This window comes from Cardiocondyla obscurior, linkage group LG06 (assembly GCF_019399895.1).
Source record: "Cardiocondyla obscurior isolate alpha-2009 linkage group LG06, Cobs3.1, whole genome shotgun sequence".
Taxonomy (NCBI): Eukaryota; Metazoa; Arthropoda; class Insecta; order Hymenoptera; family Formicidae; genus Cardiocondyla; species Cardiocondyla obscurior.
In genome coordinates this window covers 4,789,173-4,806,424 of record NC_091869.1, presented here as the reverse complement: position 1 = coordinate 4,806,424, position 17,252 = coordinate 4,789,173, and the positions used below count along the sequence as shown (strand labels likewise).

At 41.3% G+C, this 17,252-nt stretch overlaps 2 protein-coding genes across 5 annotated transcripts in view; one reads left to right on the top strand and one right to left on the bottom strand.

Moving 5' to 3' along the window:
- Nucleotides 1-7: 7 nt before the first annotated feature.
- Dpit47 (DNA polymerase interacting tpr containing protein of 47kD) lies at nucleotides 8-8,393 on the bottom strand. 4 transcript variants are annotated; one of them, XM_070658740.1, is made up of 8 exons: nucleotides 7,898-8,393; nucleotides 7,567-7,738; nucleotides 7,298-7,490; nucleotides 6,901-7,181; nucleotides 6,662-6,826; nucleotides 6,223-6,589; nucleotides 4,971-5,398; nucleotides 8-707 (listed from the first exon to the last, which is right to left on the bottom strand). In XM_070658740.1, exons 1-6 carry the CDS (start codon nucleotides 8,175-8,177, stop codon nucleotides 6,505-6,507), a joined length of 1,176 nt encoding a protein of 391 aa, XP_070514841.1. In that variant the 5' UTR covers nucleotides 8,178-8,393; the 3' UTR covers nucleotides 8-707; nucleotides 4,971-5,398; nucleotides 6,223-6,504. The 4 variants fall into 4 exon arrangements, with proteins under 4 accessions (XP_070514841.1, XP_070514842.1, XP_070514840.1 ...); XM_070658741.1 differs by having other exon boundaries at nucleotides 4,971-6,367; nucleotides 6,467-6,589; XM_070658739.1 differs by having other exon boundaries at nucleotides 4,971-6,589.
- A 5,423-nt stretch (nucleotides 8,394-13,816) lies between these two features.
- Nucleotides 13,817-17,252, top strand: part of LOC139103114 (proline-rich transmembrane protein 3) — a 125,768-nt gene continuing 122,332 nt past the window's right edge. The window contains exon 1 of the mRNA XM_070657505.1: nucleotides 13,817-14,569. The gene's annotated coding sequence lies outside the window, so the exon portion shown is untranslated. The remainder of the gene's footprint in view (nucleotides 14,570-17,252) is intronic.

Sequence of the window (17,252 nt, the reverse complement as noted above, 5' to 3'; positions counted from 1 at the left end):
GCTGATCTCTCTCCACTTTGAACGGGAACAAGTAATTTTTTCTTCAGTGAGACTCGACTTGAACTCTCATTTGTTAAAAGAAGTGCCTTCTCGTGGTTTTCAAACCTTCTAGTTCTCGAAAATATTTTAAATCGCGGAAGGAACTTGGCATTTTTTTCTCTTCACTTTGCGAAAATTGATCGCCCCGCAAATGGTTGAAATGTTCCTCAGCGACTTACAGAGCACATCTACCTGAGTTAATAGAAAGAGTGTTCTTTAAAAATGAGGGCTTAACGTTAATCTCGAGCTGAAAGTCGAAGGCCCCGCGGCGATGTCGAGGTGCTCCTCTTTCTCTCTTTATCAGAAGAGTTATCAGAAGCTACAGGTGGTGGATTGCGGAAAGCCGTTCGGTCGTGGGTACCGCTACGACCTTTTATTACGTGTATTTCGATGGCTGGCGGCTCGAGAAGTTAGAGAATGAGAATTCTTCACTTTAATTCGCCGCCTGAGAAGTTTCCCTCAAAAAAAAGAAGGCAATGTGTGTCGCTTAAATTATCGCACAATTTCTCCTGACTCCTTTGTTTCCGATCAATGTTATTGTGCACGATGCCCAGGGATCTAAAACGCCGACGTTTCAGAATCCACCTCGAATACCGCTTGATGTCGGGGCTTTTTAATATCTTGGAAACGCGTGTCTTTTTACCACGTGAAAACTCGCAGTGTGTCAACTGTAAAATAAAAGAAATCAGTGCGTTAGTTGATTATATTGTACAAAATTCGATTACATGCTGTTAGAAATCTCCTTTAAGTATCGAAAAATAATTGGCTCTTAGAAAGTAATTCAGCACATTTGATTTCTAATCTCAAGCATTATCGTCTCGCAGCTTGAAATATCGAAAGTGTCAAACATCGCGTTCTATTCTCGGCATCGTGAATAAATGCATGCATTACATGAGCGCATTATTTCAATAATAACACAAGCATGGGCTCGTACTTTCTTTCCAGGACGTTCTACTATGCGAGAAGAGGGAAAGTTTAAGAACAAAAGCATTTAAAAGGTAAGAATTATTAAATAAGCATATTTAGAATTTAAATAATCTCTTTCTTGAATTCTCTCCCTCTTTCAACATCAAAGTTTTACGCGAAGCCTGGAGGAAACAAAGTTTTAACGTTATTGAAGTAACGCCTTTGTATGAAAATTCCAAAAGCAAAATTGACAAACAGCACGAATAGAAACCGAGAGACCGCTGAGAAAATAGAGTTTTATTTCGCATTGACCTGAATTTGAATTGAAAAGTCGGTAGAACACCCGGGCGTATATTTTTATAGTAAAAATACACAAATCTGCCGGGCTGCCTTCCGTTTAAGATTCGCGCAAAATGGAATGAGGAAATTTCATTGGGGATGCAGAAAGCGGAGAAGATACCGGAGGAGCTTCGCATTTCCCCGGAGCTCCTACCCAGGGTCTCACATCAAGTTTTTGCGAGCTGCGGATACTTAAATTCTCAACGTTAAAATAAAATGAAACGAATTGCTAATGATCTGTAATAAGCAGGCAACGGCGGACAATCGCTAACGGTACGATAAAATTTAAGAGGCGCGATGTAATAACCGTTTCTTGCTATCTGACATTTTCCCAACTGTGCTTCATTACCGCTGCAAGAAACTTTGTTATTTGCCGTTAGTACATCAAGATTTACATTTACATCTTTTTCGTGGCTAAATATTACAACTAGGGTTGAAAGCGGCCTAGAAAAAAAAAGAAAAAAAGAAAAAAAGAAAAAAAAAAGATCAACCAAGGCCAGAACGGTTGGTTTAAAACTCGGAAGGAGATATTACAATTAAGTGTTCTTTGTATTACAGTTTTTATGTAGCGGTCGTTCGAAATAATTTCTCTTTCATTCCACATCGTATCGTGAGATAAAGCTTCGCGGGCGAGTGAGAAAATTTGAGGGGAAAGGCCGTGAGATTATCGGCGCAGAATTTATTTTTCAAAATTGCTAGACGCGAATTCTCACGTTTTTAGTTTATTTGTCGATGTCGCGGAAAATGAGCTTAAACCGAGATTCATGCATAATACTGTCCTGCAACATTCTTGACGGAACTGGAACAGCAATTGTCGCGACGTAATATATTGCACGCGCGCCGCTGCATATTATTAAAGTCGGACTTAAATGTACACCAAGTATTTTCCTATTACTATCCGGGCAATCTCCGTTAACCGTGACGCAGGAAATACTCGATCGGACGAAGAGAAGGAAATTCCAGCGTTGCTCAAACGAATAATACTGCGCATGAGATACGAATATAGTTTAGTTAGTTTCAATTACTGATCAAATAGTTCACTGGTTTCTAAGAGTTTAAATTTACGCAGGCAAGAGAAACATTAAATCTATAAGATGCGGTAGTGAAAACCCTTTTCGTGGATTTAATAAAAAATTTCATATTTTTTCTCTGCCCACCCCATGTCTTTTTAATACGAGAAAGAGATGAGAAAAAATTTGTTTCAAATTTCACGACCGTGGAGAACAATCACGGGCTGTTGATTTTGATCATCGCATGAAAAGACCGCATACGAGGATGAATCCAAGATGCTGGTATACGTCGCAGACACGTCGGAATAAAATTGCGCGAAATTACTCGTGCGACCCGCGAGATAAAACGAGTTTTGACATGACCCGTCGCGATATGACAAACGATTGTGCGCGCACACGCGTGACGGAAATGTTATCACGACCGACGTAAGAACGAAGAAGACTCAGGAATGCACGCATACGCGAGAGGAACGGGTTGACGAGGTCGGGTGAATGCCGTTAGACCATGTCACGTCGTGACTACATACGCGTTGTGTGAAACATCATCGTCTAGAAGGAGTAGTAGAAACGAACCAAAGGAGGGAACCGAGAAGGAGACGGAAACAAAGAGAGAGAGAGAGAGTTTCAGGATCGGAATCTGCGCGATCCCGATTGTCTCCAACGCGATATCAAACCAGTCACGAGTGAGTTTCGCCGACCCGGAGATACCGAGACATTCTATCAAACTTAAGCGATATCCAATTGTGCGAGAACAAAACCGTGCATCCTTACATTCAACATTGATATTCCGTACGTACTAAAAGACTCCCGTAAAAGGAAATTTAAGATCGAACGGAACGGACCACGTCGAGCCAGAATTTATTATAATTCAATTTTAAACGCTAAGTAAAACGATAAAAATACAAAGCCGACTACTAGTCTGAAAATATTAGATTAGAAAATTCTGTTACGTGAAATATTATTTTGGAAACAAAAATATAAAATAAGATTGTCAAATTTTTTAAATCTCTACTCCTCGGTTTTTCTCTTATACCGAGCACGTTTCGAACACATGATATTCTCCGTATCGTATCTTCCGCTCAGTTCGCAATTCGCTGGATGTTGACTCGTCGTCGTTATAACCGGTTCGACGGTCGGTCCGCTCGCGCATTTTTCTTGCCGCACGATGTGCGTGCCACGCGTGACGCAACTCCCTCGACATATATTGCCTTCGGGGCATCGGACAGAGAGATGCACCGTGGCCCGGCTTATCCCACCGCGAAACTAGGACACGCAGTTCGGTCACGGCGCGTGTCTCTCCTACCTATCCTTCGAGATCGACGAATTCCGGGTACGATTATCCGACGCGGAATCGGCGCGGACGCACATTTAAAGCTCGATTCCAGCTAGATCTGCTTTGACCCAGACAAACTCTACCGGAACCGCCGCTGTTCCTTTTTTTTTTTTTTTTTTTCAAAATCGTACCGTAACACCCGATCGCATTCAAATGTAAAACCTTTGTCGCGCAGCGCGGAATGCGCGGCACGACGCGCCGATCGCGTCGTGAACGCGATGCAACAGCTATCCCATGAATAATTTAATGCCCGACATAGCGCCATTGTCGGGTATTAATGGCATTGTGCGCAACACCCTGATCTCGCGCAAATCGACTCATTATCGTTATATTCCTCGCTTTATTTTGAAATAAAGATGAGACAACGGCCGCTGACACAAATAGCGAATTCACGAACGGCGCGCAAAATCTTTTGACGTCCGATATCTCGGTCATCCTTTTTCGAAACTGTACTCAGTATAATCTACCGCATCTAACACATTTAGCAAGTTAAGTGGTAATCCAAGTATGTTACGAAATTTTGTATCTGAGCGTAAGATAAAATACAGAGGTATATTAATTTCAAAAATGTCAAGGTTAACACGTTTCGTGCTTCCGTGAGTTCGTTAAATTCGTTACCCAACAAATAAAATTTTAATTAAATTTGTTATCTAACGAGAGTTCATTAATTACTTAATTGCGCTGCGCATTATGATCGCAATTGTTAAAAGTTTGTTTGAAATTTTTAATTGAATTATATTCGCAAAACGAGATGTACTTTCCATCAATCACTAAAAATGCCTACGCGGACTCGAGAAAGTTTTGAAAGCGTCCCAGCATTGCTTCTTTTTTTTTTTTTTCTACCGCATCTCTAAATTAGGCGACCGAGATGTAGGAGGAAGTGAGTTGCATTTAAATATGCATACGTAATAAACGACTATCCTCGTTGCATTATAAATTGCGGAAGAAAAAGCCATTAACGAGCGAACCCTTAATAATATATTGCGTCACATCTAATTACGTAACGAATAATTTAAAAGGACAGCAATTAAAAATAAGCCAGTAAGAAGTTACAAAATCGAGATCAAATCGATTTGTGAAATGCGAACGAGCCGACGAACCGAGATTGAGTTTACGAAACTCAAACTATTAGTTTCGCCTCTCCGTTAAAAGGACAAAGCGACTTTTTCCTCGCGTTATTTCACGGCGTCGTCAATCCATCCGGCAGGATTCAGCGCACCGTGCTCGCTCGGGCGCAGGTGCGACGCGACGAAACAAAGCCGGTCCGCGCTGAAAAGAGCTTCGCACGCAGGAAGGGACGCTGGCATTCTCGCAAAGAGCAAAAGTAACGCGAGGAATTTTACCAGCATCGCTTCGGCATCGTTTGCTCGTCCCGTTCCGCTGCTTCGCGTGCACGTCCCTTCGTTTGCTGTGTCTCACTCTTTCTCTCTTGCTGCCCTTCTCCCTCTTCTGAAACGGTTAGCCTAAAGGTCCTGAACTAATGGAACCCTCGCGACGCGTCGATTCTCTTCTTCGCAGGAATCCCTCGAATCTCTTGGCGTCTTCAGCACTGAACCAGTCGCGAGTCCAACGTTATTTCCACGGCGACCGGAATCGAGGAACAAACGTACACACGTGCACCACGGCGTCGGCACAACTGAATTCCAGGCTACCGCGGCTTCTCTTTATTCTCACCTGGCACAGACAGGTGCTGCAGGTGGCACCACCTTCCGATCGACGACCTCCTGCCGCTTACCGATCTCGTGTCCCAGCGAACAATCGCGAGAACAATCTGCAGAGGTAAAATAAAATAAGCGACTGTAGGAAAATGCACGGAAAAAAAAAATTGTAATAAATTAATAAAAATCGAAGTCCCTTTACCGATCTCTCTGAGATTTGTGTATTTACGCTTCTCTTAAATCACCGCGTCAATAGTAATAAAGAAAAGGTACGAAAACAAAATCCATTTTTTTTCAAACGGCGAGCCGAGTTCAGGTTAATATATGTGAAGCAAAAAAAGTGGTTAAAGATTCGCGGCGGTCACAACATTGAAGTAGAGAGTCTTTCACCAGTCCTTTCGTTTGATGAAGGTTTTTTAAGTTCTTTTTTTTTTTTTTGACCACACAACTTTTAGGAAATTGCTCATTGTCGGCGCACAATATTCAGGAAACTACCCTCTCTTCCTGGTCTGACTCCCGAAGGAAGGCGTTTTTTATTTTTTTTGCAAAGAAAAAAAAACCCCCCCGCAGGAATAACCGCGACGAATTTTTTACCGCGTTTTTGCTCACACACGCGGGTGTTCCGAGGTGAACAGCGTTCTTCCGGGCTCGGCTGCGTAACAAGCTACTTTTTCTTCTCTCGTGAAGCGTCTCAAGGAGAGAATGTATTGATACTGCTATTCTTTTGTACAAAAGGGAACGACCGCCATGAATTTTTAACCGTGTATACGAAACGCACGTGCGGGCGTTTCGAGCCAAAGGAGAACTCGCCGGGCCCTTCCCAGATGGGTTTTTTTTTATCGCAAAGCGATCTCAAAAGTGCATTGATATTTCCACTTTTTTACGCGACCCTAAGATGACCACAAATTTTTAACCGTGTTTTCGCTTATACGTTTACATTTCGTGCAGAAGAAAGTCATTCCGGTCCCTGGGCAAAACTTTTTGATGAACGTTGCTTTTTCTCCTCCCTATTCACTATTTCTGAATTATAAACGTAGTCTGTTTGATATTCGCTCCAATTTTCAACGATAAAATATGGATTTCTAGAAAGGAGGTTATTATAAGTAATACATATATTTATTACAAAAAAAAAAAATATATATATATATATATATATATATATGTAAAATATGTTTCCTTACTGCAAGTATATATAAAATATACATAAAATAACATAGGTTCAATAATTTGCCAAAAAATGTTTTTCAGCTTCACTGAATTTAATAAGTATCAAGAAAGCTGGTGTGCCACCGCGAACTGAAAACCTGAAAATTTAATTTTTATGTTACAAATAAGCTTTAGCTTTATTTATTAATATCATCCTGACAAATACTCACTGTTCATCTCGTAATATTTCACCCAATGTGAGCTGAATATCAACTATGTGAACAGAACATTTATTTTTTCCCTCAAAATATACATTTATATTTTTGATCGTGTAACGACGTTTTATATCCCATTCAGGAGGCTCCTCAAACAATTCATGCAATTGATCAACAAATCTATAAATATATATTTTTAGTTATTAATATGTTTTAACGACAATTACGTATTACATGTTTTAATAAAAACATACGGAGTATCTTCGTGAAAATTTTGTATAAAGTCAGTTTGCTGAGTCTCTGGATATAAAATCATTACTGGCCACAGAAGCTTGTCCTTCTCGTCAAAGTGCACTCTGCATTGCGCTATTTGTGGTACTTGAGGCTCTAAGTCACTTAATTCTAGCCGTTGTTTGTCGTCCGTCAATTCTAAATTAATACCTCTGCGAGAAATTATTTCTAACAATTTTTCATCCTCTTTGTCTAATTTTTTCTCTTCTCTTTCCTGTTTTCTTTTGTCTCGTTGCAAGCGATTCTTTCGAAATAAATAACAAATAATTTTAAGTATGACAATTGTATCTTCATTATTTGTATCTATTGTTATCTTTGTAATTCGATTTTTATATTAATATATTTACGATTATAACTTACTTTTGCGATAACAGCGTCAGATTTTAATTTCAAAATTGTTTTGTCGGTTGAATTGTGATCAAGGATTTGATCACAGAAATCGATGCATTGATCATAATTCTTAATACAAAAGCTACAAGTGGCAGCTCGACTCAAAGTTTTCCAATATTGTGGATTAAACTTTAATGCCAATTTACAGTCACTCAAGCACGATCTATAATTTTTTATTAAATTAAAATATAATATTTATCACTGGAATTAATTATGCCATGCCCAAGAGTCATATCTACCTATAATTTTTTAACATAAAGTGTGACGCGGCTCTATTATTGTAAAGCTGAGCCATCAACTCGTCATCTTTGCACTTGGTCCTTATCCCTTCTGTATAACTAAGAATTGCCAGGCGATATTTTTTATATTTATAATTAAAGTTTCCATCCTCCTTGTAATTATTTGCCAATTCTGTATCAAGGATACACATTTAAACAATTTACAAAGTAAGCAAAAATAACAGTGTATGAACAATGAATGTGAGGTGAAACAAGATACAATCAGTAATCTGTATGTGCAAAAAAAAAAAATTAATTAATTAAAAAAAAAAAAAAAAAAAAGGACACGTACCTTCAGGAGTATTCTCGTCCTCTCCATACTTGAGCTGTTGTAGTCCTTCCATCAGGGGGGACAGTTCGTCGCCAGGTTCCGGCGGTTTCTTCATGAAAAAGGGATGCTTCTCCATCTCCTCTTGCCACCTATCCTCGGGCCATCCCTCGGTGTAACTCTTCTTCTCCAAGCCACTTATATATTCATCCAATTCGGCGTCCAATTTCGCGGCAAGCTCCAAACGTTCTTCCTCCGTCCAAGCTCTATTCTTCCCACCGGCATCGCCTGCTGTCCGTTGCATATTTTCACGAAAAAAACACAGCCTCGCGGTGCCCGGAATCTGAGAGAACGAACTTTCCAATAGTTCAGACTGTCTGCAGTGATAAATGACAAACAACTCGAGGTAATATATGTTAAATTTGATTTATGTTATATACGTGTGAGATATAACCTCAAAGTACATCCACCGCGAACACGATGTGAACGTAAAATGACGAACGACAATTTATTCCTGATTTTACCGACTATGCATCGACATTTCATCTGCAGATGGCGCCGGTGGTACTTTTTAAAAGATTTCGAAGTAGTTTTTTTTTCTTTACATGCTTTGATATATGATTTTATAAGTTATTTTATGGAATTAAATTATAATTTTACAATAGATAAATAGAAATAAATTATTAACAATCTAATTACAGACATACAAGAGAGAGAAAAAATAAATAAATATAAAAAGAGCGAGCTAAAAGAATGTGATTATATGTAAATTATAAATTTATAAAGCTCGAGATTAAAAAGCAAACAATTAAATTGTTAGCAGCATATTTTATAATATGCACAATACGTTATTATTATTATAATAACACGATGTGATTAAGTAATTGTATCAAAGCAGTTTAAATGGACTTGTAATTTAATTAATATTACGTATTATTTTGCACAACAGTAAAATATTGCGCGCGCGCGGCGCGCGTCTGGTTTGTTCTATCTTAAAAAATTGGTAGGTGACGCATGAATTAAAAAGCTAATTTATGCGTCACTCACCAATTTTTTAAGATAGGATAAATAGTATAATGTAAATTTTTAATGTACAATGCAGCAAAAATTTCCCATCCCACTTAAACAGACAACTTTTGAGCAACTTTTAGGTGAGAATTGATTTTTTTAAATAAAAATTTTATACAATATAAAGCTTTACCTTTACATTAATTTAAATACTAACATGTCTACATTAATGTTTCATTTTATGTTACAGTCACCGGCAGAACTCTACAATTCCGATAAAGCTCATGTAGATTGGTAAGTCACATGATTTTCTTTTCGTAGTTTGTAATTGCGGTCTTTTAAAAAATAACGCGCGCATGGTTTCTTCTAGTAATTCATAATCGCACAACCAGTTTTCTGGGCAAGCTAACATATATGGGAAGATTGAGGCGGAATTGAAAATTCCAAGTGATATTGGAATCCACCGGTGGCACTCGGCAAATATCTATTGAAATTTTTCAACGTCTCCCAAATTTCAATTCGCATCTACGAGTCGCTCCCCCGCCCGGGCATGAAATTTCTCTCAATTTTCGAAATTCGGACATTGACCGGACGCTGTTGACAATTACAGCCGACGTTTCAATACAAGTTGTTCAAATGACATTCCTGCGCGATTAAATCATTTTGCTGCAAATTCTAACGCGAAACGATTTATCTCTCTTATTCCCCGGAAAATTCTATTCGAAATCAACGTTATTGGAATTGTTATGCGCAATGGTTTTAACGTTTACAGTAAAAAAAAAGTAATATATTAGCAAGAATGGTACAATTATTCTACTATTGTTGGATCATCGCCGCTAACGTTATTGTAATTATATTATTGCCATTAATTTCAGCCGATATATTCTAAACTCTCAATAATTCAGAGTATTTTCAAAGTGTATGTATGATCAGGTGTATTACATAATATGTTGTAGCCACACTGATTGTATATTACAATGGTTTATTCTATGTTAACTCGATTTTTTAACAATTGAATATAAAACTTTTCCACTTTGCTGTTTTATTTTTTTATCGTATAATTATTTATAAATTATATTACAATTAATTAATTATTATATTTGAAATAGTCATTTTTATTTTATTAGTTATTTATTTTTTAATTAAACTTAAGTACTGCATATTTTAATAGCTGGACTTGATAAAAATAATATATTTAAGATTTGCGTTAATATTAAAATTTTACTGTATTTCTTATTATTTTAATAATGTTGGGATTAATTACTCTTTGTTTCTGACAAAAACAGCATATTTCAATGTTTACAGCGTCAGAAAATTCCTTTTGTTTGCTGACGTTTATAATATACGAGGATGCATCTTTGAATATTTATGTAACCAATTTTTTTTTTATTTTCAAATTTCGTATACTGGCACACATCTATCTGGATTTTTCTTTATTTAATTTGCAACAACAAATTGCGCTGATTTAAAGTCAGTTCAATTATTAATTAAAAATATACGGCGTTACAAAAAATAAATAAAAGAGAAAAAAGAAATTTTATAATTTCGTTAATGCATATATTGCACGTAATGATAATGCAGCCGGCGTTTTAATAATCAGCGTCGCCGATACGTTTTATATACGTACATAAAAATAAATATTTATAGAAATTGCCTAAAAACAAAAAGTGTCTCGATCATGTTGATCGCGCAGTAAAAGTCACGAATTAACGTTGAATAATAGATGGCTTAATATTGCGACAGAGCCATCAATATTAATAATCGTTCGATAAATACACAATATCCATTTATTTTTACATATTGACTGTGGAAATAAAACATTGAAATTTGTGATGTATAACCGTGGTAGGATCATCTATACAAATGCGGAAAAGCCGGGATATGGAAAATTTGATCCCTATGAGCTGGAAAATGGGAGGGTGGCGAAGGATAGACAGATAGATGGGCAGACAGAGGAAGGGAATCACCGATGGTGATAAGGGGGGGAAAAGGGTGAGAAAGGGGAAAGGTGAGGGTGGAGGGACCCGCGCGCAACTGTGTTTCGCATACACGCGCGCGCATTTAAATTTAAATAAATTATATATTGCACCGCGCGTCCTTTGTTGCCTTTAATTTCCGTCATGTTACATTTATGGCAAAAATCTCACGAAAACAGATTTACGGGCGGATTGTAAAACGGATCCTGTCAATACAATGCGATCTCGATAATTCGATACTAATTAATATACGGAGATATATATTATCGGATTATCGAGGTATCGGGATTACGAGATTCGCAGCGTGTTACCACAAATTTGAGGATACGTTATTTTAATATGCAGCAAATTTAAGAGCCAGCCCGGAGGAGGAGGAGAGGAGGAGAGGTTATCTCGTTGTTAGAATGTATAAAATACCGTGGAATCGTCCGGATGCCTTTATAATTACGGTCATCCGCGGTCTAATCACTTTGAAAACGATTTTCCCTGGCGAAGACGTCTGCGAGCGTGTCGCCGATGACTTCAATTTATACGGCGATAAATCTTTATAGATTGTATATAAAAAAAAAAAAATCTCTATAACACAGAATAATTCATCAGCTGTGCGGACGTAAGGTGTAATAACATTCTTAAATAGCACGTTGCCCTTTTGTTTTCTCTCGCCAACTTAACCCGTCGAATCATCTAATAAATGGGAAATAATTGAAATTACATACGTTGCGTGTAATAGGTTAAGTTGGACGGACAAAGTGAAACGTAAACAAAGCTGCGTGACTAATTGTGAAATTGTAAGAGCAAGATTCCCATCTCATTACTTATATTCAGCAAATAAAACTCTGTGCGCAATACGAATCTTAATCAGATTTTGTCTTATTTCAGCCGTGCTTTTCGTACCGCCTCGCAGATTCATTAGCGATAGGTAAAGACTATTTCTGAAGGGAGATAAAAATTCGTCGAAACAAAATTGGTCAACGTACTGTAACGGTCAGGACACGCTTCAGGATTCCTAGAATTTCAAGCATCGAGCAAAACAGTACCAAAAAAAAAAGAAAGGTAAAAAGAAAGAAACAAAGAAAAGGGAAAAAAACAAAAAAACAAAGATGCAGCGAGGCGCTCGAAACTGAGAAATTCGGAGAATCAGCGAAATTGTCCCATTCCGAGAAATCGCCGAGCGTTCGTAGCGAGGAGCAATAACGAAATGGTATATCCGCCTAGATCTATCGTATTTTTCTTTAACTTAATAAGAATGTAACAAAATGTCAATTGTCAGACGCGCGAGCTGTCGATTCTCGTGCATTGTCGCGTGCAAGATGCCTCTTCTATCAACATGCTTACCGAGAAAACGTAACGTGTACGTGACTAAAAATATTTAATACCGTTCTCGACGTTTTTTAGAGTGAGGGGGGTTTCATTTTTCATAACTCAAACGTAAGGCGGTGGATATATCAAGAAATCATACATGTAGTCTCACTTTTATTTAATGCGCAGGTTCTTTTTTTCTCTTTAGTTTTTCATTTCATTTTTATTCTTTTCTTTTTATTCTTTCTTTTAATTTTATTATTTTTCTAAATGAATCTAAGTTTATTAATATATTCTAAATTAAAAACATTTGATGCAACTTGTAAGTTCGTACCTACAACAGAATTAAAGTACATAAGTATAATAGATTTTTTACTGACTGTGCGGACGAGTCTATTACTCGTTTTCATAAATTGATCATTTAGACGAGTCCATTATACCGCGTTAATTAAAAATTTTATTTAACTTTACTTAACTCGAGAGCCTGCTTTTTCGCATATAAATTTTTACGATTTTTTTTATTTTTTTTATTTTTTATTTCTTGTAAAGAACGTACGTAGAATTCAGCATTTAAATCGTTCCAGCTGAGCATACAGAGAGAAATTAATTTTCATTGCGAATGCTAACTGAATCGGTCCGACCAGCAAATACAGGTAACAAAATTACATATTTAAGAAAAACAAGAAAAACTGTTTTTTACAGATAAATATAAATTTTTCATTAAATTTCATGGCATTTCTCTTCTGAAAAACAGATTACGTTGTTAATTCAATAGTTTTTAACACTAGAGATGTGTTTCGACTCACATCGAAACTGCCCAAATGCCATTTAAGGAAATTCGCGTACCTTCGATCGCCATGATAGTTTCGGGATCGCGTCGAACGACGACGGCAAGAACGCGATCGTTCCGTGAGCAGTCGCGAATTAAACCCAGTAAAAGTGCGTAACGGGCTCATATTTCCGTCGGGAGGGCCGACGGTGGTGACGGGCGATCGCCAGGACGTGTCGATTACCGCGGGTCTTTGCGGATCAGTGCCATTTGATCGATCGTAATCGCGGTCCGTGTTGAGGTTCGAAAGCCGGGGTACAGTCTCGACGAACGGCGAGAAAAATTCCGAGCCGGCGCGAGAACGCCGCCGGCGTGCCTCTCATTTAGGTACGTGGATACGTCGCGTTGAAAATTCAAATCGTATCGTATATCGTGCGCGCCGGATGAAGAAATATGTTAACGTCCGTAAATGTCGCATCCGAATGCGATTTGCCGATAAAATCCTCTCTCCCCCCCCCCTGTCTTGCGTAGGTTTAGGGAGACGGGAGCGTCGCGCGTGAATAAAAGTGCCATAAAGATTTATCGTGTCGCTCCCCCGTATCGTAAATCGGTCATCGTTCGGCGATGATGTGCCGGGATCGCGAGAACCGAGTACAATTCCCGAAAATACGGGCCCGGGAGTCGCGTCCCCGCGCTTAATCCTGCCGTAAAACCCCTATATCGAAAGTTAGGACACCGAAGGAGCGAAGCCGCAAAACGCACGTCGATCCACCGCTGCCGAGGGTAATCGCGGCGGCGGCGGCGGCGGCGGCAACGGTAGCGGGGAAGAGTATACTGTACATCGGCGCAGGGGTGGATCGTGCAATTCCGTGGGCTTTCGGTCGGTGGCTTCACCACGTTCGGGCAAGTGCAAGATGGCGCTTGGTGGAGGTCGGCACGTTATTGGTCGATCAGGCTGCGCCTCTTGCGCCTCCACTCTCCCGAGAGCAGTCGCTACCAAGACCTCGCAGCGGTCGGACGTGTCGCCGTTCGTCTCCCGCAGGACAGAGGAAAGAGAGAGAGTCGTGTGAGAAAGAATACAAAAAGCACGCTTCCCCGCTGGTCGCGACGGCGAGTGCAATGGCCACTGTGCGGTTCGCGGAATAACGCAGGGTGACACACGGCGGCGTTTTCCCGTCCGCCACCCGTCGTCGATTCGCGCCCGCATCGGCGCGGCTCACGAACGAAAAGAAACAAAACCCGGTCGCTGGAATTCGTCCGTCGATCGTCGCGTCGCGGTAGTTGGAAAAAAAAAAGAAAATTTTTGTGTATCGGTCGGTCACGCGGGCTACGTTCGGGCGCTTCTGGTTTCCTTCACGGTGAAATAAGTGCATCGTGCGAATCACAAGTGCCAGCAGTCAAAGTGTGTAAACGGGCCTATGTGTGCAACCCGTCGTCGAGTGTGCGTTGTCGCGCTGCTGCCGCCGCCGCCACCGCCGCCGGCGCTCGGATCCCTCGTCCGACGGTGGATTTATCAGGCGCGGCGTCGTCTCCCCTAGGCGTGCTTCGGACCCTGCCGCCCCTCCGCCCGAAGGCCCCTGGTCGCCGAGGAGGAGGACAAGAGAACGACGACGATCGCGGCCCGTCTCGAACTTGGACGCATCGGTGAGTAACTGCCAATTCGAGTTCATTTCTTCCTTTTTTTTTTTCCTCTCTCTCGTGCGCGATGCGATCGCCTTTGCGCTGCATGCGTACGCTACGTGGGTGTCTGCCTGCGTGCGTGCGACAGATGCGTGCTCGCGTAACGCGGAAACCGGGGTAGTTCGGCAGCGTCGCCTGTAAATATGTCACTCGAGATAATCAAAGCTCCCAACTGGCTGCCGCGGCAGCTTGTATCCGAGACACGTTGCTAGGATGTGATGTGTTGCCCGCTTATCGCTACTTTTTTTTTTCTTTTTTTTTTTCTTGTCCTTTTTTTCCGTCATACGGCAGCTCGTTTCCGCGTGTATTCGGTTCGAACGTCGCGAATATCGGACACTAGGCGACACGCAGCGATCCGCCGTGTATTTACAGCGTTCGGAATTGAATTCGCCTCGAATTACGGCTTTGCGTTAATCGCCGTTACGGCGCGTGTGTACGCGCGTGTGCGTGGGCGCTAATACGGTTGCAGCGGTCGCTCCTCTTGAGCGAAGAGGTTGCACAAGAGCCTCGATGCCCGAATATCTCGATAATCTCTCTGTCTATCCCCCTGCCGCGCGCCGTCGAGGGCGATCTCTCGATCGCGCGGATCGGACATCCGCGCGCACTTGGCGAAATGGTTTTCGCGATGTGCTCGGCGGTCCACAGTCCCTACGTGTTATTTTGTAAAATCCGCCGGGCCGTATCATAATCGAGTGGACGGTCCGCGTTGACATTGCGAAACGGCGCGCGTCGATACGTCGCCGTTTTACCGTCGCCGACGCTGCAAAAATTTTCGCGGCGAGGAGGAAAAAAAAAAAAAAATAAAATAAAAAAAAAATAAAAATATTGTTTTCCGAGTCTATCGTGACATCGCCGATACGTCCGACACCGATTTACGAGGTCAGCACGCGTCCTTTCTTCCGACCGCGCTTTTCACACCTGTCTCGTTTCGTCCCGTTCAGGTAAACACTCTCACCTCGCCGACGAACGTGTGAATAATATACGCAGGAGTGACATTAATATCGCGCGGAATATAAAACACGAAAAGAAAAAAATTAAAAAAAAAAAAAAAAAAAAAATCAAGCACGTGTGTGCGTGTGTCGATCGACGTTACGAATTTATTTCTCACATTTTATAAATCCACAATTTTTAAATTAATAACCGTGAAACCCGGGCGGAAAAAAAAAATTAAGTAAGCGTAAGATATTTTTTATACACCGATTCATATTTTTTTTTTCTTTCTCTCACCGCTATTTGCGAACCGAAGAATATTTAACGAGAATATTGATCAGCCCGCCGGTGTTCGTTACCGTTCGAAAGGTGCGAGATGATCACGAGGGAATACGTTCTCTCGAAAAAAAAATGCGATCGGGAGAGAGCGGAATCGGGTTCTCGCAGGCCGAAAGGGCGCCTTTTCACCTCCTTCGCCGTCGGGGAAGGTCCATTTATTGTCATGTACTCCGCCGGCCGCGTAATGAGAGTATGCGCGTTGCGCGGAGCACGATCAATTTCGGAAGATCCGCCGTGTACCGTACGCCGCGAAAGATGTCGCGCCGCCCCTTCCCTCCTTCGGGGCGCTATCGCGGTAGTTTATTATCCTTAAGTGCTGCTCCAGAGCACTCCTGCCTGTCCTTTCTGCTTCGTCTCTTCCAGTCTCGGCCTCTCTCGCTCTCTTAGCGCTCTCTCTCTTTCTCTCTCTCTACCGGTCTCCTCGCACCGATCTCACAAATCCCTCTAGTTACAACTCGTCACGCTCGCGCGTGTCCGCGTCGCACGCGTCCTCTCACGTGAATGACGAACGGGAACCAGTTCCGATTCACGCGTGACGCACTTATTGCCGCAAAGATCCGAAGGGGGAGCCCGCATTCCCCGATAACACGCACCGCGCCGCGGTCGCCGCTCGTTTGACGTTCCTGTCGCTCGCGACGCGGGTTACACGCGATAACGTTAACGGACCCCGTGAGTACGCGGTCGCTCGCCGCAATTTTAGAATGATCCCGGGAAAGACGTCTTTCCTTGTCAGCGGACTCTTAAAACTTTATCATTGAGTTAGCGCCGAACGAGATTTTCAATAATCACGCGGAACGCGCGGATTATTTAACGTCATTGGAAATCACATCTGGATTATCGGCGTAGCAATTCCTTGGACGCTTCCTATTCCATTTCGCAGTTTAACGTTACGGTATTAACGTCGTAATCAACTTTCGATGTCGGCCCGTCGAGTATTAATGGAAATAATGTGTCAGCAGTTTATTCGGTATAAAAGTAAACATCGGTAATTCGTATACGCCCGGCGCTCGCTTGGGCAAGGGTCGGCGCTTTTCATAGCTGTCAGATAATATCAGCGGCTACATTTCCGTATGATTTATATGCATTTAGTTCGGTGATTAATAAATAGTTATCTAAAATCTGCCGCTCGTTACCTGCGCACTCAACGTCAAAATATCTCGACAGCCGCCCGCGCCGGAGGAATCAGATCCGCGTTAACGCGACATATTTTCACTCGCAATTAAACCCATTGACAAAGTACTTTTGTGTCTTTCCGCGGATCGTGTGCCGCGCCTCCGTTCGGATTTCGGTCGGCGATGTTGTGAAAATTGCGCACCCGGAAACGACGATACGCGGCGGGTTTACTAATGTGTCACCGATGTCGGTCATCGTGAACGAG

Excerpts from the sequence above, each read along its gene's own strand:
- Dpit47 (XM_070658739.1), bottom strand. The coding sequence starts at position 8,177 with ATGCAACGGACAGCAGGCGATGCCGGTGGGAAGAATAGAGCTTGGACG. Across the intron at positions 7,739-7,897 it reads GGACGAGAATACTCCTGAAG|AATTGGCAAATAATTACAAG; the intron begins GTACGTGTCCTT and ends TCCTTGATACAG. Across the intron at positions 7,491-7,566 it reads TTTATGTTAAAAAATTATAG|ATCGTGCTTGAGTGACTGTA; the intron begins GTAGATATGACT and ends AAAAAATTATAG.